This window comes from Myodes glareolus, chromosome 5 (genome assembly GCF_982192425.1).
Source record: "Myodes glareolus chromosome 5, mMyoGla1.1, whole genome shotgun sequence".
NCBI lineage: Eukaryota > Metazoa > Chordata > Mammalia > Rodentia > Cricetidae > Myodes > Myodes glareolus.
Genome location: NC_142030.1, coordinates 71,743,951 through 71,768,330, shown reverse-complemented (window position 1 = coordinate 71,768,330; position 24,380 = coordinate 71,743,951). Strand labels below are relative to the sequence as shown.

The following is a 24,380-nucleotide window of genomic DNA, read 5'->3' as shown; positions in this document are numbered from 1 at the left end:
AGGAAACCCAGCAATGGCCCAATTAACTCATAGGAAATAGACCTCAAAAATCAGTACAATGTAATAAAAAGAGGCTTTCCCCTGTCAGACTTGAGCCATGCACTCCTTGTCCTGAACAGTTTGCTGAGGTCACGGGTCCAGCCTATAGAAATCACTGCTCCTCAGCCCTTCCTGTGGGAAAACTTCCTGCCCACACAGACTGGAAGCTACGCTGTGCTCACGTGACATGCGGAAAGTCAACTTTGACTGATACTCAATAATCATGGAAAACGCAGTCCAGGACACCTAAAACAGAGATTCAGCACAGAGCCCTTCTTGTGGGTGGCAGGGTTGGTGTGCTCTCAGGCCAGAGTTACCATCAGACCCAAGAAAGAAGGACAGTTGTCCTGACAAGAACAGAAAGAGTAAAAGGGTATTCTACGACGTCACAGATTCACGTTTTAGAGAACTGTTAGCTGCTTTAATGAAGAACTACTCCAGTCAAACATAAAAGCTAATCATCCATCCGTGATTATCAGTCTTGTTGTTTCCAGGAAAAAAAAAATAATAAATCGCGACCATCTAGACAATGGCTGGACTTATCTGGGAGTTTTCTTCAGTAAGAATTACAGTGTGGGCCAAATATGTTATTTCAGATTTTCTGAACACACTGAAAGTTAAAAAAATAAATGAGGTAAAATAAGTTTTATTTAACCAAATATATCCCAATATCATCTATTTTAGCATATAAGCAATATTTTTAGCCCCTAATGAGATAGTTTATGGTGTTTGTACTATCTTTAAGAACTGTGGATAATTACACCTGGAGCACATTTATGCCCAGAAAATAAAATGTTAACTGTTCAACTGTAGTCCTACCAGGCTACTTGCTTTGCAGGAATAAAAGTATTTTACAGAGCTAAAATATCAAAATTTTAACTTATTTTTAAAATCCTTTTGAAGTTTTTGAAATTATGACATTATTTCATCGTTGCCCCCTTTCCCTTTCCTCTCTCCAATCCTTACCATGTAGCTCTCCTTGCTTTCTCTCAAATTCATGGCTTCTGCCTCCTCTTCTTTAATTGCTGTTACATATATGTACATCTTATATATTTATTCCTAAATATCTAAATATAGCTTGTTTAGTCTGTAGAATGTTATGAGTATGTATATTCTTCAGGGCTGACCACTTGGTATTGGATACCCAATTTGGGGGTTCTTCCCTTGGGTGGGGAGACTCTTTCTCCTGCTCTGGGTATTCTTTAGTTGACTGTAGTTCTTTATCTAGGTTAGAAACCCCATGAGATTTCCCCCATCTATGTTGGCATGCCTATTGGTGTCATCCTCATTTGGGTCTTGTGTAGGCCACCACGTTGTGGAGACTCCATGGGTGTGGCTTCCCACATTCCTGGGGCATGCAATCTCATGCATGCCCTATATCCTATAACTTCTGGCTCGTACGATCTTGCCTCCCCTTCGGCCATGATGTTCCCTGAACCTTAAGTGAAGGAGTTGTATTGGAGGTGGGTCCATTGGGGCACAACCTAAATTAGAATTTAAATTAATAAGATTACAAACTCAGTTCCTCAGCTCTTACAGTCACATTTCAGGTATTTACTGAAAGAGTCTTTCCTACTACATACGAGAAATTCAGACTCTTCAGTCTGAAATGACCGTGACTGTGTGTGCGGTCCCCAGAAGAGCTGAAGATGGAATACGTTCTCGTTCTGCATGCCTCTGTGCTTTCTTCAGAGCATGGGCAGAGTGTGAAGGGGGAAGGCTTTCAGAGCTGTCACTCAGCCCGTCCAGAAGGAAGCCTTTGGGGCTCCTCTTGGGTTTCTGCACCCTCTACTGCTAACTCTGTCTACCACAGTCTTTTCTATTCTGTTCACACCAGCACTTGGGTAGTGGTGCAGAAAGCATCCGAGGCTGAGAGTCTGGGGGCGTGAAGACAACAAACTCAAGATTCCCACATCTGGCCTCTTTTGTTTCTTTCCAACCTCTCTAAACACAGCTGGAAATCCCATATCATCCTTGGGAAATCATCCAAGCAATTTTTTCATCTCTTCGCATCCTCCCTTTCTGGCTTAAAGACAGACCACTTGGGCTGAGTAGTTGGGGTGCTGATGAACGGAGCTGGGGGACTGACTTCATGAGGACCAATAGCAGTAATGGATACTGACGGAAAGTTCTCTGCGGTAGTAGAGATTAGCACAAGACACAAGGGTTCAGGCTTTAAAATATCGCTTCAAACTAAATGTGTGCTCTATTCTTCTAATAGTCAGTATCCTAATACCAAGTTGGAACATTTCTCCTCGCCCCCATTCCCTTACAGTTACATCGGCAGGAAAAGAATGCAAGTCAAAGAGCCAGAGAAAGCGGTGCCCAATGTTGTAAATCTGGTTGAAGCTGACTACTCCTACTGGACACTGGGCTACGCCATCTCTTTGGAGGGAGCACAGAAGCTTGTTGGAGCGGATCCCTTTGGGAAGATGCTGCCAGTGGATGAGTTTCTGCCAATCATGTACAACAAGCATCCGGTGTAAGTCTCCTGCCATGGCCACCCATCTCTCGGGCACACACTCTTTGGGAATTAAACCTCCTGGGTAGAATTTGGTATGTTTCATAGTTGTATGGCTTTTCTAAAGACTCCTTCTATAATTGTAACTTGGAAGGTTGAGTAGTCCCTTGAACAGTCAGGAAGGATGAGGCAGAGGAGCGAATGCCTTGCCCAATGTCCTCTTCATTACCCAGGGATCGGGAACAAGGTCAGCTCAGAATCTATTTGTCTATCTGTTCTTCTGACTTCATAACTTTACATACCTGAAGTTAAAGGTCATTTTCTTAAGCAACCTAGACGTGGGGTTCATTCTGCTCACTGCGTGTGTGTACCACCAGATAGGCAGTGGGTACACATCCTCCCAGCGCTTGCCCTGTGGGAGATAACACAGACCCATGTACAAATCATTATGATTGATCATGAAACTCATCATTATGGAGATGGCAAGAAACCCAGGGAATGAGGAGGTGGCCCCTGAGCCAGATATTGATGGAAAACAGTTCAGTACTCAGAATCCCAAAGGCCTATGACTGATGGACATTTATCAAAGGGTCTGGTAAATGATGGTTGCCTGTCAGTCCTCACAGTAGGCTATGGACTCTGGGAGGTAGGAACAGCCACAGGTCTCTAGGTTCTTAAGAGTATGTGCAATAGTATGTGCAATAGTATGTGCAATAGTATGCTCAAACAGTGTCTCCTAAACTCGTGAGTGAAGCAGGAGACCAGTTTCTAACTGTGGTTCCTTCTCTCAGATCTAAGTGATCTCCAACTCTGACCTTCACTTTAGCTGTTGAGGCTCCCATGATGCAACTTGTTCATTTTATTTCATCAGTAAAGATGCAACTAGCTATGTGTCATCTTTTATGTGGCATGCTTTACCTTTGAACCCTGGTGGAAACAGAGAATCAAACCATTATCTCCTGAAACAGAAGGGAAATCAGTAGCGATTTAATTAATGTTTACTTCTCTCACAGACAAAGACACTATGTATTCTTCACATAACTTTCATAGAAGCCCTTGGAGGAAAGTCAAGATGTCCCTCTACCGTCACTTACCCCATTGCTGATGTCGGGGTCTCAGTTGTCATTTGTTTATCAGGAATAGGACACTGGTTGTGCATTGATCATGTTTATTTATCACTGGGAGTCCAGCAGAGTTTAACATTCACCTTTTGGAGCAAGATTTGAAGCTCCAAACTTGAGCTTCACTAAACTCTTCTACCCACCTGCAACAGGTTGGGCCTGGCCTTTTTGCTTGTTTGTACAGATCTTCTGAAAGCCTTAAAAATAAAAAAATAAAAAAACCCTTATTTGTAGCCTAAGGTCCTCTACAATCGATGCAACTTTGCAAAGTGGGGAATGAACCCGTGTGGCTTCAGGGTCCTTCCCTGCTCCCCGAGGCGCCCGCCCTCATGCACCTGTGCACCTCTCGTTGCAGAGCCGAGTACAAGGAGTTTTACAAATCCAGAGACTTGAAAGCTTTCTCCGTGGAGCCCTTGCTCATCTACCCCACGCACTACACGGGCCAGCCTGGCTATCTGAGCGACACAGAAACGTCCACCATCTGGGACAACGAGACAGTGGCCACTGACTGGGACAGGACACATTCCTGGAAGTCCCGGAAGCAAGGACACATCCACAGCAAGAACACAGAAGCACTGCCGCCGCCGACTTCTCTGGACACTGCGCCTTCAAGGGACGAGCTCTGAAAGCTCCTGGGAGCAGTGTCTACATGGTTCACCACTGAATGGCTTTTCTGAAGGGATGCTCTTGTTTCTTCCAGGTTTTTTGTTTGTTGATTGGTTGGGTTTTTTTTTTAAGAGAGATGATTGTCATCTAATCAAAGTGATTTTCATGTGATTGATAAATTAATATACTTTAAATAGTGAAGAACAGAGAAATTAGAACCCAAATTCCCTGGGATACCTTTACTGGAATGGCCAAGTTAAACCTCAGTCCAAATGCCCAGTTCTGCTCACTAGCCATAGAATGCTGTTTGCCACACAGATGTGGCAACGGTTCATATTCTTGTCCAAGAGATGGCACCACCAAGCGGTCACAGCAGTAAGTGGGCAGTCAATGCAGACAAGCCTTTGGACCTGGTTACTTATCTGAGTGGTCCATTTTATGTGACAGATGTGACCCTGAGAATGTCAAGTCATCTAAACTACACTTATTGGTCTATTTTATGTGACCTTGAACATTGGCCTATGTAACAAATGCCTGGGAGTGGGGAAATCAAATCATTAATTTGGCTTTTATTGAAAGGAGCTCTGTCATGAACCTACTACAAAGTGGGTGCTTCCCTTCTTGGCCTCCTTATCCGATGGAATGAGTAGCTGGCTTGGGCTGGGATGTGGCTCTTGACTATCATGGCAGCTAGATCTCTCAGTAAAACGTCTAGTTTCCATGTGGCTATGATATTTAGATATTTATGAGGGGAATGTCTTAGTCTTTGGCATTTTTATTGTGGCTTCTTGAGTCCAATATGTACTATTTATAAAGAAAACGGTAATATATACGAGGTAAGCAATGGGGCGATTCCAGCTCTGTGTGGGGGTCCCTCCCTGCTCCAGCCCCTCCCGCCCTTTGCATCACTCCCTTCCCTGGGAATGAGCTGCAGGTGTGACTTTAATATGTCACTGTTAAGAGGCAGAACACATTCCAGGCTCACAATCGCCCTCGTCTTGGATTGTCATTGTATTCTGGATTATTTATTTTACAAATTTGTAAAACAAAAACAAAACAAAACAAAAAACAAAAACATTGTAGGATGAGGCAGAGAAACCGGTGTCCCAGGCTCTCATCCCATGTTGGGGGACTGCAGTGGAGCGAGGTGGGTCCGATCATCTGAGTTTTCTGGATTTCTCAGCAGGGTCTTTGCAGGGAAGAGCACTGGTGAAAGAGGCTAGCGCTAAATTATTCTCCAGGGAGTGCGGGAGGCCTTGATCCAGACAATAGGTTTAAGTTGACGATCTGTAACTCTTCCAAGTCAAAAAATCTTAGACACCCTTTCTCAAAAGATGGCCCCTACACGCCTTCCTAATTTCTTCATAGACTGATTTTATATCAGATGCAACGTCGGACTGTGTCATGGTGCCCAGACTCACAGTCGTGTCTGAGAGCATCTGGCTTCACCTCAGCCACCTGGTTGTGGCGGCCTTCTCTACCAGCTGGTCAGCTGGAGCTGAGAAGCCAAGAAGCCAGGCTTAGTCAGCTCCAGTTTACTTCTTCTCCTTTAGAACAAAGCAAGAGCGCTGGAGAGCTCGTGAGAAACCTTAGGCAATCCCTGGGCCTCCTTGGGTGTTTGGTATTTTGTCTCTAATCTGAATGTGCGTGAGTGTGCCTGGCTTTAACTGTGTTGTTTTTTTTATTTTTGTTTTCTAGAGGGTGGAAGGTGCGCTAGGAGTGGGGAGAGACTGGGTTGCTTTTGTGGTGTTCTTGTTGTTGTTGTTGTTATTGTTGTTTTAATGGAGAACCTTGCCCTGTCAGCTGGTCTGATGGATTTAAGACTTTCCATTTTTAAAAGACATTGGGTTTCACTTCTAGAATTTTAGGTTAGGACCTTTCTGACTGTGAATAAAGATCTGTCTGTTTGTCCAGCCTGTGTTTCTGACTGCTCGAATCTGGGGTCCCTGGTAACGCTTTCATGTGATTTCATGTGATTGTTCTACACGCTTCAGCAATCCAGAGGTTCCTGGACCTCATAGCTTGTCCTGCCTCCCCGGGACCTCATCTTACACCTGGGCAGCTAACTTCTGCTGTGACCCTCGAAGTCTTCAGTGCACACTTTGCCTCTGGCCCTGGAGCTGTTCTTGGTGCCCGAGAAGCTGAACCCCATCCTGATTCCTCTCAGGATCCAAGCTGGTGTCTTCGAGCCCGACCTGGGCACTGCAGAGGGTGCTGTGTGTGCCAGCACCTGTAGTCTGCAGAGGGCACAGCCCTTCAGATCCCTTGGAAACTTAAAGGGGGGGGCAGCCCCACACCCAGGTCTGTCTTACTGTGCTATTTCAGGACAGAGAAGTGATGATCTGCCTTCTGAGCTCATCAGAAAAATTAAACAAAGGACCTTATCTCTAAATTGCGCTTGCTCTCTGACTCTTCAAACCTTTGCCGACTGGGACTTTCACATCTGTGTTGGGATGCTGAAAACCAGAGAGAACTATGAGCTGCCATGAGATTCCCCATGACAAATGAGACAGGGCAGCTCCTGCCCTGCTATGCTGTGGGAGCTGCTCTGTACAGGTGAGTAGGTATGCGCAAGCTGGCGTGGATCATAGCGCATGCTCAAGACAGCATCCTCCCCCTACAGGGAACTGAAAGTGCCCATCTTTCATTGTGCTACCACGAGTCCATCCAACCATCCAAAGATAAAATGGAAAATCAAACTTCCTCCCAAGTCTCCAGGACCATGTGTGAGCATTGCCTGGCTTCAGGCCTTGTTCTGGGAATGAAAACATTCAGGGGACAAGTGCGGGTCCCCACTACTGTGGAGTCCAATCAATTTAGGAGCCCTGCAGGCAGGGAGCCGTATTTTAGATATTGCGGTGGGGAGGGCTGTAGGGTACCAGAGGAATTGATTCTACTAAGGAGGTCTATGGGATGACGAGGAAGGGAAGAGGACACGGTGTGGCAGCTGGAGATGCTTTGCAGGCACAATGAAAGGAGGCCAAGATTCATGTAGAGCCAATGGGAGAGTCTGTGGGATGGAAAAGTTGAGGATGTTGGGAGTGATAACGGAACAGGGCTGATTAGGTAATGACGGCAAGCCGACTTGATTACTTTCTGATCCTGGAGACAGAGGTTTCTGTTTGGGGAGGGATTTTAAGGCTTGGTTTGTTTCCTGGCAGATAGTGCAGAGGGTTCTGGAAGAAAGTTGTGCCTGAAGTCAGAAAGTTTCCCATTCAGGTATGAACCCTTTGATCTTACTGTTTCTCACTTACGGTTGGAGCAAGTACCTAAAGCAAAGATGGCTCCCTGGAGGCTTTTTATGGTGTGCTTATGTGGTTCTCTTTCCAACCAGGGGGACGCGGGACTGAGCCACAAGTGATCTCCTTGACTGACAAGAAATCAGTTCACTATGGAGTTAAATAAGAACAAAATAAAGTCACAGGTGGGCAGGCATTTGAGAAAACAGAACGTAATGGGTTACACCCACGGACAGACAGTCCTGGAAACTGTCAGTATGGTCACATTGCATTTTGCAGGGACATTTTAAAAACTTGCTGCTCCAGAGACATTCTCATGAATATGGAGATGGAGGAAGCTGGAAGGAGAAGGGACTCATGGGGTCCCCTGTGAGCCTCGAGTGACAGCCTCCTCCGCACAGAGTATCTGAGGCAAGGGAGAAAATCTAGTGGGTTTTCTGCTGGCCCACGTGGAGGAGAGAACGAACAGTGGTGGCTTTCGTCACGCGACCAAAAACTACACAGTGCCTCCTCTGTGACGAGGACAGGAAAAGGTGAACTTGCTGTCGTGGTCAGGAAGAAATTTTGATGGAAGTATTAGACACCGGGAGGGATCCCAGGAGGATAGTATGCCATTAAAATTTTGGGGGCCAGGAGGCCAACTTCTTTTCTGCTCTGCAAATTCACTGAAAACTCTCTCTCCCACCCTTATGGTCTTTCCCTCCTTTACCCCATTTCCTCCCCTCATTGCGTGCGTGCATGCGTGTGTGTGTGTGCGTGTGCGTGTGCGCGTGCGCGTGTGTGTGCGTGTGTGCGTGTGTGTGCGTGTGTGTGTGCGTGTGTGTGTGCGTGCGTGCGTGTGTGTGTGTGTGTGTGTGTGTGTTTGCTCCATTGTACATGTTCATAATTAAAATGGCCTTGCTTGGGTTGCTCTTAATGCTCCCACCGCACTGCTCCCACCCCAAGCCATCCTTCCCTGCTCTGAGAAGGGGGGAAGCCATCCTTCCCTGCTCTGAGAAGGGGGAAGCCATCCTTCCCTGCTCTGAGAAGGGGGGAAACCATCCTTCCCTGCTCTGAGAAGGGGGGAAGGTAGAAAGAATGATGACTCTTCAGAGAATCAATTCTCTTTACTCTTGAATAAACTACATTTTTAGGTCCCTCCCTGGTTTCTTCAGCTTCATTTCCCTTGAAAAGGGTGTGCCAGTCAAATTCCATGTGAGAGCGCTTCCAAGGTCGGAAAAACATCTGCTCCAAAGCCCCCGGGGAGCCTGGAGAGAGAATGTCGGTGCAGTTCCCAGCCCAGAGGTGTCCAGAAGCTCACTCCTGGAAGACCGCACAACCTTCTGCTCTGTCTCAGAGCAGCTCAGAAAACAACCTGTGAGAAAGCGTCCCCTCTGGAAGGAGAACCAGAGTGTGGAGCAGACACGCCGGCCCGAGCTGAGTTCAAGTGTCAGTGTGGGAGCCTGAAGGTTCGTTCCGACCGCTATTCTAAGCCAGCCTGATACCATGAAAACTTGACAGGGATTGTATGAGTGTCCAACCTGGCCATGCAGGGAAAACAAAACAAAACAAAAAAGAACAAGCAAACTTGAGGGAATGGGGATGGACGTGGATGAAGAGGAAAGGGGGAGCCAGAAGAGCAAAGTCCTGATGCCCAGAGGGATTCTGGGACAGAAGTATAAAAGGAGATGAGAAGATGCTAGGTCATGCCTGGAGGTAGTGATGCTGCTGCACCGGCTGGACAGAGGAGGAAGTAGAAACAAGAGCTGGGGGGAGGTTTAACAGAGGTGTTACTAGTCTGAACCTTAGAGTGGCCACTTTATTCTTTGAAGTCTACCACAGTGGGAGCAACGGAGATGGGGTTAGGCCTGCAATGAAACGGCAGGACAGGGCCAGCCTGGATCCATACGGATAGCACATGGACACCTCTGGACAACAGGGCCTTTGGCGCCAAAGCCCCTTTCCGCAGGACAGATGCAGGGACCAGACATAGGAGAGATGGAGGCTTCTATTGAGTGGGGTTCTCTCACTGTATAACAGGCCTGCAGAGGGCATCCAGGAAGGTGGGTGTCCTCAAAGGGACGCCCAGCTTGGGCTCAGGTTGCCTGTCAAAAGCCCCCTGACTGCACAGGCTGAAGGCTGGCCAGGGAGTCTGTGCACAGCCGGTATGCCTGTCCTCATGAGTCTCTCTGGGCCACAGCCAAGAAACAAGCTGTAGGAGCCGCAGGCATGCTCCAACTCATGAGTCAGTCTTTCCCAAAGGCAACGACAGGCTAAGCTTTTCCCAGGGTGCTGTTCCAAACACAGAAGCCTACCTCGAAGATTTTCCCATCTCACACCTGGAATTTGGGCTGCTCTCCCACTCAAGAATGTTGGGGCTTCCTTCCCTCAGCCAGCTGAGCCGGTGAGCCCAAGCGAAGAGCTTTTTCCACAAACGTGCTCACTCGACACTAAAGAAACCTCAAGGGGTGGGAATGCCTATTAGTTAGGACTTTTCAGCTAAGGCAATAGATAAATAATACAACTTGCCTAAGGAGGTAAGTGGGCAGGGAGTCAATCTCCTTAGGAATCATATCTCTGCTCCCCAGCCCCGTCTCACACACACACAGCAAACAGCAAACAACAAAAAGTCTGAGAGTGCTCTCTCTCTCTCTCTCTCTCTCTCTCTCTCTCTCTCCTCACTCTCCCCCTCACTCTTCCCCTCTCTCTCCCCCCCTCTCTCCTCTCTCTCTCTCTCCCCCCCTCTCTCCTCACTCTCCCCCCTCTCTCCCCCCTCTCTCTCTCCCCCCTCTCTCTCTCTCCTCTCTCTCTCTCTCCCTCCCCTCACTCTCCCCCCTCTCTCCCCCCTCTCTCTCTCCCCCTTTCTCCTTTCTCTCTCTCTCTCTCTCTCTCTCATTGATAGATGGGAGTCTGTAGCCCCAATCCATGATATATGATATACTAATTATTCAACAAATTATCAAACACACACACACCAGAGTGTACATTCTCAGACAAGATTTTGCTGGAGCCTTGACTGTTTGCTGTCATATAAATGAGGATCGTGGATGTGTGGGAGAAAACAGTCATTTAGAAGGCTGCTTCCATTTCAAATTTGGCACCTCGATTTTTTTTGAGAGGAAGCATGGAGCAACACAGAAGTGATTTTCAGTCATCTCTTGTTTATGGCACTATCCTGGCACTCATTTATGTGTTTGTATGCGTGACCGGACCAGTGTCACATGGTGTTGTTCTGGTGATAAGTGATGGCGGAGTTGCGATGATTCCTCATGAAAAGTTGTGATAGAGGGTTTGGATACTGGTCATGAAAGCAGAGGTTGAGAAAGCCTAGACTCTCCCAGAAAGGGGTGGGGGAAGGGGGAGAAGGGAAGAATTGAGGGTATGGTTCAATTAGATTTCTCAAACTGCTAAGTAAAACAAAGTATTTCCGCACAGGTTATAAGTTTCTGGGCAGAAATACTGAGGGCCCATATGCAATAGTAATTGATGATTATGATCTAGAATAGACTGGCTTCTGTTGAGTTTTCTGCCTTCTAGACAAATTCAAATCATTCTTTCTGATACTTCCTCCTCCTTTTGGCATCTCTTGTCTTCGGCTTCTCCTCTGCCCCATGCTGCCCACTCTTAGGTCTTCACCATCTATTCTAAACACTGTCTCCAATGGCTGTGGAACATTCTAGAAAGAGACATCAGTGCTCAACAAGTTCTTCAGGTGTTTGAGTTTTGCCTCCCCTGCCCACAGATGCTGGATGTAGTCTCACAATGATGGGGCCATGAATGATGGGTGAAGCACCATGTCGGTCAGAACTGTTATGACTAAAGACATTTTAGAAATCATTGTGGGTGGACTTGAAGAATTGTAAGGCAGGAGGTACTGAGTCCTGGGTCACTGCTAAAGAGACTCACCTGGCTTCTGCTGTATTCACACAAAAGAAAAAGAAAATCTCTGGTTTAAGTTACTGAGGTTGCTTATTTGCTTCAGCCTAGTCTTGGTAGCTTAATAAATACTTCCTGTGGCATTTCATTTCAGACATCTCTCAAGAAAAACAGCAATGTAATTAACCTCTTCTATTGGGATTGTAATTAGTCTCAGGAACTCCTCTATCCCTCTGAGGTCAGAGCACTGCACTGCACAGCACAGCACAGCAACCTCCTGTGGTCTTACCCTGTGTGGACTTGAAAGTGTTTCAGAGAGGCAATCTAAAGACATGATTGTAGGCAAAACCCTCCAAGACCAATGTCTGCTTGGGGGGGGAGGGGCTTGCTTTCTAGAATGATTTTTAAAAATTCATCACATAATGTCAGAGGTCATGCCACGCTACCAATTCCCTTTAAAAATACCCTTGGTTCCTTTAGGATTCAGGAGCCTGGCACACCAACGTGGATGTTGGACCCCGCCTCTTTTGTGGATACCCATACCCGATCCAGGCACGCGCCTTCCCGAACTCGGGCCCATGAGAATGGACGATTATCCTGAGGGTTTAAAACAGACACATACAAAAGAGACCTTGCTCACTTACCAAGAGTAAATGGCCATTTTATTAAACTCAAGTCAGGTATTTATACCAGTGGGCAACCGGGATCAAAAGGGCAAGGCCTCCTCCCATCAGGAGCAGGAGAAGGGGAATAAAGGCCCCAGCGCCTCAGGCAGAATCAGCTGGGAGGGGCCAGGTGTGTGGAGCCCACTGCTAGAACCTTGAATACAGGTGGAATCACCATAACAAAGAGAGCCAGGTTCTTCCTAAGCTATCCCCTCAAGCCAGTGCTAGTGCAGAATCTCCAGGGAGCCGGAGGTCACACGGCCCTGCCCTGCAAATCGCCAGGAAGAAGGGAAAAAGACCTTGGTACCTACAAGTCTCCTTTTAAATATATATATTAAATATGATGACTAGCAGCTGTCTTAGGCATGTTGGTCGTTGGGTCAGATCTTTAAACCCGTCTACGGGAATGTGTTCAGGTCCAAACGCACCCCTTGTCTTAGGCGAGACCGCCCCCCCCGTGCAATAAACACGTCATTGCTTCATTAGTCATACATTGAATCCAGCCACATTTATGCTGAAAGATACTCCAAGGCGAACGCCTACTAGGGCCAGGCCGTGGCAGACCTGAAGCCATTGGCCAGGTGAAGACGCTCTAGCGTACGTACACATAAGCATTCCTGGAAGAGACAGTGCTTGCACAATATCTGAAACGTTTGCTCAGAATAGGGCCCTTGAGTAGGGCTACAGCACCGGCAAATGGGACCCCTGGTATGACTAGTTAAACTAAATTAGAGCCAATTATTAATTTCGTATTTCGGGGTCCGAGAAAAAGTAGCAAAATCTTAACCTGTGACCAGCAGAGGTCAAAATCCACACCCAGTTGTAAAGATTAACTACAGCGTCCAATTATGAATTTAAATTATTTGTTATGGTAATTCTGTCTATCTGGCAAGGTTTTAGCCTTGAGCATCCAACATTGCAAACAAGGCAGGGGAAGTAGCTGTTTTCCCCTCAGGGGGTCAAGCAGCCTTGGCTGAAACGGACAGATCAAGGCAGAGCAAGACAGAAAGCTGGGAAAGGGGCAAAATCAGGTGCTGGATCATCTCTCAGGAATCTGCCAACTCCGCCGCAGCCTCTGCCGCCGTGTCTGTGGGATCTCTTGATCTCGCCTCGTCCTCAGGTCTCTGAACAGAGGAATCCATGGTCTGCACCAGATGTTCAGGGACAGGGTGCTTTGCATCCTGTGAAAATACACAAACCGTTCCTCTTCCCCAAATCAAAACCCGGTCCGGACCATGTACATTAGTACATGACCTGGACCATGCCAGACGCTAGTCGAGGCAAATCCTGCCTGTGTGTGCCATTGAAACTGGCTCCCCTCGTCAGTCTCTGGGAGCGATGTGCTTAGCTGTTTAGGATCTAAACTACAACCAGGCAGGCCTTGGACATATAGAGATCTGTAGGTCTCCATCTCCAAGGAGCAAATTCTATTGGCCTGTGCCATTGCAACCAGCCTAAATATTGGGCTGAATTAGTCAACCTCAAAACGTCATCTTTTATTGGCCTGCACCATCATAGCAGGTCTTGAACTGGACTGAATGGTCAGCCTCAAAACATCTTTTAGAATCAGTTCTGCCTGGAACTTTACCAGGGGCAGAAAATAATTATCTGATCCAGTACATGAGCACTTACATAACTGGATAGAATTATAAAAATTGTTACCTTTATGGGGGCACATTGCCTCCCGCCAACATTAGAGAAATAATTAATAGGATCGACATATCTGGCTACAGATATGGAAATCTTTGTCAGTCATCAATCCATATAAAAAATATAAGGACTCCATAAATTAGTCTTCCAAAGAGCAATTAATAAAATTAAAATATATGCAATAAACCTTAACTGAAAACTCTCAATAGACAAACTTAAAATGACTGAAAGACATTTTAAAAATCCTCAAATATAATATCTTTAATCATTGGAGAAGTGTGAATCAAAATAACTCTTGAGACTCCATCTATCCCTATAACATGATTAAGATCAAATACTGTTCATAACTTGTATTTAAGAGAAACTCCTCTACCACTGGTGGAAATGCAAATTGGCATAGTTTGGATTTTTAGAAAATTAGGCAACAAACCATCCCAAGATTTAGCTAACCTCTTTTGGGTCTGTAAAACCTTTGAATCTATCACAGTTTCTAACTTAAAACTGCTGAAGCTGCACTGCACAGCGGGGGGCGGGACACAGACTCGCTCGGCTCCATCTGCAAACTGTCACCTGAGTTTTGGCGGGTGGATTTTTAACTATTCTTTGTACTACCAAGGCCTGGCTATTGCTGCCTTTTGTGGGCTGCCTCTGTTGTCCAGGCAAGCCCTCCAAGCCAGCTCAGGTGTCAGAACAGCCCTCCAATAAGCCGCAGACCCCGCGGAAAGGCCGGGCACCGCGCCCTGTGTTGCCCTGCGCCTTCCTCCCGTAGCCCCCCCAGGAGGCGCCGGAGTCCGCCAGGCGCCTAGCGCGCCCACCATGTCCCTGTTGCAGTCAGTCGCTGCCATGGTCACCCTCAGTTAGGCATCGCCGCTTTTCCTGGCTGCCTAGCATTCTATTATCTGTCTGCTCAGGCGCCGCCATAATCGGCATTGTGCCCTGCCCCAGGTCCCTGTGGCCCGTCGCTCACCGGCCGCCTTGGGCGAGGGAGCCAGCGTATGCACCACTGCCTTTTGTGTCTGGTCAGCGCAGCCGTGCCTCCTGGACGAGTTTGCACCCGCGGCTGAACGTATTGGCACACCGCTGTGTTTTACCCTCCTTGGCCTGTCTGTAATGGCCCCGCCGCTCATAGGCAGGGCCTGGCGGCTGCCTGCGCTCCTCCCTGCGCCATCCAGCAGCCTGTTTCTCTGTACCTAAGTGCACCTTGCAGAACCTCAGCCATAGTGAAGGGCCCAGTACGGTCCTGTGACCCGCATTCAAACATGCATGGGAGCTTTCTAGTCTCCCTGAAAGACAAGCTCTGTGAAGCTGTTCTTTTGTTACTCAAAAACTCTTAATAGAACTTACAAATATATCTATAATCCTCTCTCAGCACGAGGCCCGCATCTATATGGGCCCTTGGCTATTTACTTTGCTAGTCATCAGTTACATTGGCCCTGTTGTCTTGGGAACGGATTCCCGCTGGGAGCTAACTGTGCCCAGCCTGTGCTCTTAGGTAAAATTTAAGGTTTCCTGCATGTGGGAGCCAGGGACTGAGTTTTAAGATCATCTAAGCAGTCTCTAGTGCAGTGTCATCTTAATCCTGGTGCCTAGTCTCTTTAAGAAATTTAGCAGCTGATTTGCCCATTGGCCTTCAGCTCCAGATCAGACCTTTCAGCACCCATACTTCATACATCAAGCTATTCACCCCCATCACATGTGCACAATTGCACACTACAAAATTGGCCAGATTCCGGATCGTGGGGTGACCCTCACCTCTTTTGGGGTTCTCGTGGTGGATCCACTGACGGCAGGATGCAGTTCTTCAGTTTTTCTTCAAGGCCCACCCAGGGATGCCATCTGTTGGACCCCGCTTCTTCTGTGGATACCCATACCCGATCCAGGCACGCGCCTTCCCGAACTTGGGCCCATGAGAATGGACGATTATCCTGAGGGTTTAAAACAGACACATACAAAAGAGACCTTGCTCACTTACCAAGAGTAAATGGCCATTTTATTAAACTCAAGTCAGGTATTTATACCAGTGGGCAACCGGGATCAAAAGGGCAAGGCCTCCTCCCATCAGGAGCAGGAGAAGGGGAATAAAGGCCCCAGCGCCTCAGGCAGAATCAGCTGGGAGGGGCCAGGTGTGTGGAGCCCACTGCTAGAACCTTGAATACAGGTGGAATCACCATAACAAAGAGAGCCAGGTTCTTCCTAAGCTATCCCCTCAAGCCAGTGCTAGTGCAGAATCTCCAGGGAGCTGGAGGTCACACGGCCCTGCGAATTGCCAAGGAGAAGGGAAAAAGACCTTGGTACCTACACGTGGGGCTGAATAAATCCACGAAAAACCTGAGAAAGTCTGGAAAGGAATCCTAGACACAAAAGAACAAAGTTAAGCATAGCCTTTTGGTAGCATCATTTTCTCAGGTGGGCTCTGTTTGCTAAAAGCAAACAGAGGCATGATTCCTTTAAGAGAGGTCTTCCTGATTCAGCAGTAGCAAAAAACAAAACAAAACAAACAAAGAAACCACATGGTTTCAAAATGGCAACTTCCTGGTTCACCAGCACAAACGGCTGACTCTTTCCAGAGGCCTGGCTATGGAGCATATGTAACATGATGGGGCCTGCTTGTTTGTGTTTCTGTCCTGCCTGGCCCCCCAGCTGTTTAGTCCCAGAGAAAATCACACACAGGACTCCGTAAGTTATAATGCTGATTGGCCCATTAGGTCAGGCTACTTATTAGCTAACTCTCACATCTTGATTAACCCATTTTTCTGATCTATGTTAGCCATGTGGCTCAGTACCTTTTTCAGTGGGGCAGCTCACATCCTGCTGCTTTGGTGATCTGGGCAGGAGTGGGAGGAATCAACTTCCTCTTCCCAAGAATTCTCCTGCTCTCCTTCCATCATTTCCACTTCCTGTCTTGTTTTCCCACCTACACCTCCTGCCTGGCCAATCAGCATTTATTTAAAACATGATTGACAGAATACAGACAATTCTCCTGCACCAAGCATATAAATGGGGTTTGTGAGCAGAGTGCTACAACTTGCTCAATGGCAACATAGACCCACTGTGTGCCTGAAAAAATGGGGCAATCTGCATTGCACTCAGAGGCAGCAAACATGCCTCCTCCATGTTGAACTGGGTAGAGCAAGCAGGCAGGGCCATGTTGGCCCGAGCCATACCTGCTCAGAATAAAAAAAAGAATTTTCGGTCAGAAAATAATTACAGATACATAATAAAGACAGATTCAGATAAAAAAGAACTCTAAATGGGTCACAGTGTTGGGTAAATGTACATAGGCTTGGAAGAGACAAGAAATAGTTATAAAAGGAAGTAAATGGTTTTAAAAATTAAAACAAAGTCTTTAAAGAAAGAGTACAGTCATAGATTAAAGAAGTAAAGATAATAAATAAATATTGAAAAGTAACAGAGTAAAGGAGGGCAGCAGAATTGGTCCTAGCCATGCATGCTTAGCATTTGGTCAAAAAATTACACACACACACACACACACACACACACACACACACACACGCAATAAAGACAAATTCAGATGGAAAAGACCTCTAAATGGGTCACAGTCTTGTATAAATGTACATAGACTTGAGAGATAATAGTAAAGATAATATAAAAGAGTACAGATAGTCTTAAAGATAATAAAATAAATATTAAAGTTGCAGGAAAAGGAAGAGTAAAAAAAAATAAGCCACATAAAGATGGAATATACACAGAGTCTGGATCATGTATATAATTTTGTTTTCTTTGAATTTTTTTGACTGTGAATGAGCTAAGTACAGTGAGACATCTCGTTTATGGGCTGCCAAGCTAAACTAACATATATATTTTAAAGGTATCTTGACCTCATAATTTGGGTCTAAGGATTTGTTACTTTGGAAAAGAGGTTCTTCTTTTGTTTCCAGAGAGGATGAGAACCTGTGGAATCTTTCCACACTAATGTGGTTTGATGGATCAAGACCCCCTGAAAGGTTGCTGTGAACACGCCCTAAATATTACTTCACCCAACAAAAAGCAGGAAGCAGTTTGGAGAAGAAGCTGTTCTTGTCTGGACTGCTTTATGTTATGCTGTATGAACTGGACATGCAGGACCCACAGAGAGATGACTACGGAAGTTGCCTAAAGAAGGTAAGACAATCCTTCAGGGTTCCTGCTTCATCAAAGAGTCTGCCAGACATCCTACAGGACACAGAAGAAAGTGACTGACAAACTGCCAATATAGGTCTTTGAAATTTACTGCTTCAGCTAGGTGGTGGTGGCTCACGCCTTTAATATCAGCACTCAAAAGGCAGAGGCAGGAGGAGCTTTGTGAGTTCGAGGCCAGCCTGGTCTAAAAGAGCTAGTTCCAGGACAGGCTCCAAAGCTACAGAGAAACCGTGTCTCAAAAAACCAAATAAATAAATAAAAATGAAATTTACTGCTTCACGGAAAAGTCTGCTGAATACTATGGGCCTGTAGGCTGAGGATGGATGCCCCCAATGTTACAGAAGAACTTTGGGTGACTATCCAGGCAGTGAATCTCTGTCAATTCTAGAGTTTTGGAAGTTGCTTACAATGTACTTCCTGTTTACTTAGGTAATAAATCCTTCTGGAGTCTTTGATGGAGTTGAAGAATAGATAGTTATAATTATAGTTTTCCTTGGTTATGATAAAAGATAAAGTAGATATAAATGTAACTGTAATTCTTGCTTGAGACCTGTCTTGTTATATGTAATTTTACTATGTTAAAGTTAAAACCTTCCTTTTTATTTAAACAGAAATGAGGAAATGGTGTAGTAAGTATTTCTGTCTATGTGTTGCCTTTATTGATTAATGAAAAATCTGTTTCAGCCAGTGACTTAGCAGAATAGGGCAAGGCAGGAGTTCCAAGCAGATAGAGGAGGAAAAAAGGCAGAGTTATGGAGACATCATGTAGCCACTGCCGGAGACAGAAGAGCTGCAACTTTACCCTGTAAGCCACAGCCATTTGGCGATACACAGATTAATAGAAATGGGTTAATCCCAGATGTAAGAGCAATACGTTTAAGCTATTGGCCAAACAGCATTGCAAATAGTACAAATTCTGAGTGATTATTTGGTGGTCTGGGCAGCCAGGAACAAACAAGCGGCCTCCTACTACAAGAAACTGTAGGAAAGTGATTCTGGGTGACAATATAAGAACACGGAGACTGTGTTGTATGTAGTCAGCTGAGATGCCTTCTGAGATGACATCCCCTTCTATGGAGCGTTTCCTTGCTGTGGGAAGGAACAGTTTCACGACTGTCCAGATGGTGGCAGCACTGTGCTTGAAAAAGGCTCTAGGTGAGATAGCAAGGCCTCCCTTAAATCCTCACCCCAGGTTCACAGCTTTAAAGGGCAGCCCCACGGCATGGCTCCTGAGAAAAGCAATGGGGCAAAGCAGCACCACTGACCATTGCTCTTCCCTCTCAGCTGACAGCCCTTGACAGTAGAGACAGCCACTGCCACTCGCTGTGCCTCTGTTCTGTCTAGTTGGTTCCAAGAAGGCCCCTGAACCAATGCTGGCAAGCCAGGAGCCCAGGACCCACCTAATTAACAACACTCCAAATACAAGCCCTTCGGGTCTGGCAGCACATGCCAACCAAGTCCCAAACCAGTTTATTAGTTTAACCAAAAGGTAAACAGATGCTGGAGATGCAGAAAGACAAGCGTGCGAGCAGCTGGAAACAACATCCAGCTGTTCACCCAGAAGCAAAGTTAAAACAACTAAAGTGGCATTAAATAAATGAGGCCATGTTTTATCCACTTGGGGTTTCCATTGTCTTTTTTAAAAAAGGTAAATATATATATATTTTACATTGCAGAATATAAATCTAGTCTCTACATATACAGTATAATTACACAGGGTGAGCACACGGGGCATAACACGTATGTCTTGGGAGCCACACCCTAAACCAGGCCAACAGCTCTACATTTATTTTTTGACCTTGACACTGAGAAAACCAGGCTGAGGCTAGGTTTGCTTCAGTCTTTATGATGGCTGTGATCCTTGCCATCTCCCCTCCATGCACAGAAGCACCAACCAAACAAGGCTCACCACCACCACCACCAACAACAACAACAAAGGAAAGTGCTTTCCAAATAGTTGACACCTAGCCGGTCTCCACAGTCTGGTCCAGTCTCCCGCAAATATCAAGGGAATCTGATGACTTCTTGGCTCTTTTTGGTCCATTGCCATAAATCTCTGGGTTTCTCCTGATGTTTCCTGGTGTTGTTGAATTCATATGGCTACTTAAATAACACAAACCCACACAACCTTTTGGAGCTTTATATAATACACTGTTAGGAAAAAAAAAATGTTCCCTGTTACAATCCGGATATCATATCCTAGGTTCATTCTCTTTATTTATTTATTTTTTAATAAAAACTGATATTTGGGGAATTATTTTTTTTTAAAAAAGGGGGACAACAGTCTGAAAGTGCTTCTTATACATGTCAACTGATCACATATGGCTTTTTCATTCAAACCCCAGCATAGCTCAGATCAGAAGCAAAAGCATGATGGTGTTGCTATAGACAAAAATGCCACTTGACACTAACGCTAAGAGCAGGTGTGGGGTGGGAAGGGAAGACTGTCACTGTTTCCATCTAGAAGGATGCACCTCTGAGAAAGAGCTGACACAGTGCACACCACCCCTACTTTCCCTGTGGCTGGGCAAAGGGATGCTACGAAAGTAAAGAAGGAAACTAGACCCTGTTATGAGCAGAGCACACTTTCTGAGGGGTTATTACGGGAGGTGGCTGCTCCGAAATCTTTCACAGGCTTGAAATGATCAAATGTAGTCAATCTCAGTAGAAATGTCTACACCTGAGGAACAAATTGCACATAAGATAGAGGTACAAGGCTCCAAATGGCAAAAGACTCCAGATGGACACTTTTACATGCAAAAGGCAATCAGAAAGGCAATGAAGTTACGGCACTCCAAGACAGGAGAGTCCAGACGAGTCACCATCCTCCTGCACTTCCTTCTCTGGCTGATAGGTTGTGGAAGACCACGGCTACTTGTGCAGTAGTGATTGTGGCAAGTTCTTTAGGAGAGGACACAAATAACAGGGTTTCCAGAAATTGAAACAAGCTTGTGTTGACTCCAGAGGCATTATGATGGGGACCAGCAAGGCACGCAGGCCTCTGAAGCTCTGGCAAATGCAGGCAGAGGGCAGAGACCACTGACTCATCCAAACCTTCCCACGGTGGTCTTTCATGCAGCCGTGGCCACTCCAACCTCTGCAGTTCGTGTTGTTCATTTGATGGCACGTGACTGAGAAAGTAATCCTCCCCCTTTACAAAAATAGAGCTTGGACTTCTAATACTGGCATGAAGAACACTCTGTATGGTAAATCTGATTTTATTTATTTAGAAGGTATGAGACTAGGTTCTCAGTCCCTTCTATTTCCCTGTAAAAAGTGACCTCAACTTCCCAGGCCATTGTGCAAATTGGTTTTCTCATAACCTAAAATATCCTGCAAAGTTCCTCTTATACATACACTAGATGTGTGTACGCATGTGGATATATATATTCAAATGTGGATCATTTTGTATTTCACTTTCAGGTCCAAGAGCATCAGTGAATCATTCATCCTTTCAATGTCAAATTCACTTCTACTCTCCCCACATAGTGCCTTGTACACATTTGAACTTAATAAATATCTGTTGGCTTCACCAATCATCCCCAACGCCGGGTGGTGGCTGCAGTCACCACAGCTGTTCTTAGCCCCACTCTGCCTTTGGCGAGTAGGGATGTGCGTCGCTTTCAGAGGGTGATCTTGCTATGTCTGTTACTCCAACAGCCCCGCTTAGCTGTCCTGGGCAATGTCAAGCTGGTCCGACTACGCAGCTTCACCTGCTCCTCCACTGAGTTCTTTTTGCGTAAAATGAAGTCAAAGTTCACTTGGCTGTTCATGGCATAAAAGACATTTGCAGAGTCTGGGATCACCAGTTCTAGAGGAGACAAGGAGACAGCAGCCGGTCAGTTTATGTGGGCAGCCCATCATTGATTGGCAGAAGTCAGTCTTGCCTAGATACAAGGCCTGGCAGTGTGAACACTTCCTTATGACCGGTCCCCAAAACTTAACCCCTATCTGAAACTGAGCGCAAATAAAGCATCAGAAATACTCCTGTGAACTTACTGTTCAAATACAGAATGTTAAAGCTTGAAGAAAGCATGGGGGTGCCCCATCATGGGACCCCCAAGATGGTCCCAGGATCACAGAGCTGGAATGAGAACCCGAGTTTCCCAACTCCTGCCAGCCTCCTGCCTCCTGGTTATCCGAGTACACACATGGGCCTCCACAGTTTGCAGGAGTCCTGATATGAACAAGACTTAAGGAAGTTTTTCAGACACCTTTCCTTGGATTAAATGAAAATATTTTTGACATAATTCCAAATCAAACTCGTTAGTTATTCTTTTTGAGCTCTGTCTGGAGTTTGCCTTTCAACACCAAACAACACCCACAGAAGACAGTGTGTGCCACTAACTTCTAAGCTATATTCAACTTCATGATGCCCAACTAAACACCTGCAGTTTACAAACAAGGGTGGTTACCAGCAGAACTGTGACAAAGCAAAGTTATTTATTCTGTTTTTAAAAGCACAGAATAAAATGGGCAAATGTGGGAATATTGGGATTTATGGCAGCGAGGTCAGGGAAGGAAGCGGCAGGGCTTTCCTGTTACAGACTGCACCAAGTGAGCTTCCGTTGACTTCTTCACACTGGGACCCCACAGTGAGCCCAAGATGGTCAGGGTCTCCTCTGCTGACACTCCATGTACTCTGGTACCCCCAAGAGTCTTCTCATTCACACTCACCTATTTTGGGGGCCACAATAAAACTAGTCCCATCTATAGAGCACTTAGCATTTCTACAAAACTCTCTACAGTATATTACTTATTTCATAATTGCTCTACAGTGTATGAGGGACCAGAGAGGGCTTTTGTTTCCAGATTAAGTGACAAAGAGTCAGGCATTTGTTGAGACCACTCAGCTGGTGGGCACAGTTAGGCCTGGGTTTCACTCTTTGGGCCACTGCATCTTCAGACCCTCTGGGCTCCTTTTGTACTACTCTGTGGACCACAGGTTACAATTCAACAGGACACTTTTGGATTTATGGTTTCACTGCAGCTGCATTTCAGTGTTATAACTGAAGGTCCAGAGATGGCTCCACCTGAAAAGTAATTGCTTAATAGGGACAAGGCTCTGAGTTAAGTTCCCAGAACCTATACAAAAATAAAAGAAAAAGAAAAGAAAGAAAAAAAGCTGGATTTGGAGCTGGAGAGATGGCTTAGGGTTAAAAAAAAAAAAAACAAAACTGGATGCTCTTCTAGAGGACCTGAGTTCAATACCCAGCACCCTCAACCATCTGTAACTCTAACGCCAAGGAATCAGATTCCCTCTTCCAGCCTCTGCAGATACTGCATGTACATAATACACAGACGTGTGTGTATGTGTATGTGTGTGCATGTGTGCATGCATGCATGTGTGTGCGTGCATGTGTGTGTGAGTGTGTGTATAAACTTTAAAAGCTAGGTATGGACACATATTAGCAATTCTCACTGAGAAAGCAGAGACGTGGGAATGGGTTCCTGAGGGTTGCTGGTAAGCCAGCCTAACCTACGTGGTGTGCCCCATGCTAGTAAGAGAGCAGTCAACAGTGCCCATGGAATGATATCCAGCATTGACTTCTGGCTCTGCATGCACCTGCACACATGTGCATCCCTCCCCCCACAAATTATTATTGTGAAAGTTTTATCCTACAGACTCAGGCAAAGACAGCTGACTGAGAAGACCCCCAGCAGGCAGCTGGGACAGGACTGCCTCGGACACTACAGTGTTTAATGTCAGGGGAAGGCACTGTTTGAACCTTCGCTACTCTTCCCCAAGCCAAAGACAGAACCCTGGAGATCTGTTGGCCAAATAGCTCTGGTTCTCTCCACATCCCCAATGACATGGTTCTCCTTTCTTTCCAGGGAGGAGAGTGCTCCCTGTCGCTGAGCAGCACCCTACATTAGGATGAGACATTAGTGTGGGTCTGTAGGTAGGGCTAGTGTCGGCCAACAATGGGTTCTGTCACTTCTGTTCTCAGAGTAGTCTTATTCTGACTGAGCAGGTCTCCGTAGCATGACAGAGAAGTTATTCACCTGCCCACCTCTCTCCCAATGCCTACCCCCAACTCAGATGAGCAAATAGATAGATACACTATTTATCCAGAGAGACTTTTGGGAAACATTTTTTAAAATAATGAGTTCTTGGCCTCACAGGTACATTTCATCAATCTTCGGTTACCAAAGATCTGTCATAAATTTAAAACAAAGCAAACAAAAAAATCCCTCCCCCAACACAACTTTCTTAAATGCTGAAGCGAAACAGGTGAGAAATTCTGCCTTGAGTCCTTCCGGGTCACGCAGAACTGAGAACCACAGTGTCTACTAAATAAAGTGTGTGTCTACCTGCTGCTTCCCACTCCTGACACACAGAGACTGCCCAAGAAACCGCACTTCTCGTGGGAAACACAAACTACGGGCAAGAGGAATTCTATGGAAAAGCCCAGAAACAACAACAAGAGCTGGGGCCTGAGAGTTGGGAGCAGCTGGAGACACTGGATTCTACAATAAGGCGGTGTGCAGCTGGTCACCCTTGTGTAGTTAAAATACACCACTGGGGGTATGGGAGGGTTCTGAGAACTCCTGATGTGCAAGCGTGAGAATCTGAGTGTGGATCTAGCACTCACATAAAAAG

General features: G+C 46.1%; 2 protein-coding genes across 4 annotated transcripts in view; one reads left to right on the top strand and one right to left on the bottom strand.

The window, feature by feature from the left end:
- Positions 1-6,140, top strand: part of Colgalt2 (collagen beta(1-O)galactosyltransferase 2) — a 97,517-nt gene extending 91,377 nt beyond the window's left edge. Inside the window, exons 11-12 of the mRNA XM_048431066.3 lie at positions 2,315-2,521; positions 3,977-6,140. Of these exons, the coding sequence (XP_048287023.3) occupies positions 2,315-2,521; positions 3,977-4,247 (478 nt within the window). The 3' untranslated portion in view covers positions 4,248-6,140. The remainder of the gene's footprint in view (positions 1-2,314; positions 2,522-3,976) is intronic.
- A 13,056-nt stretch (positions 6,141-19,196) lies between these two features.
- Positions 19,197-24,380, bottom strand: part of Rgl1 (ral guanine nucleotide dissociation stimulator like 1) — a 255,495-nt gene continuing 250,311 nt past the window's right edge. For all 3 annotated transcript variants that reach the window (XM_048431067.3, XM_085688121.2, XM_048431068.3), the window contains one exon: positions 19,197-21,587. In XM_048431067.3, coding sequence (XP_048287024.2) covers positions 21,400-21,587 — 188 coding nt within the window. In that variant the 3' untranslated portion in view covers positions 19,197-21,399. The remainder of the gene's footprint in view (positions 21,588-24,380) is intronic.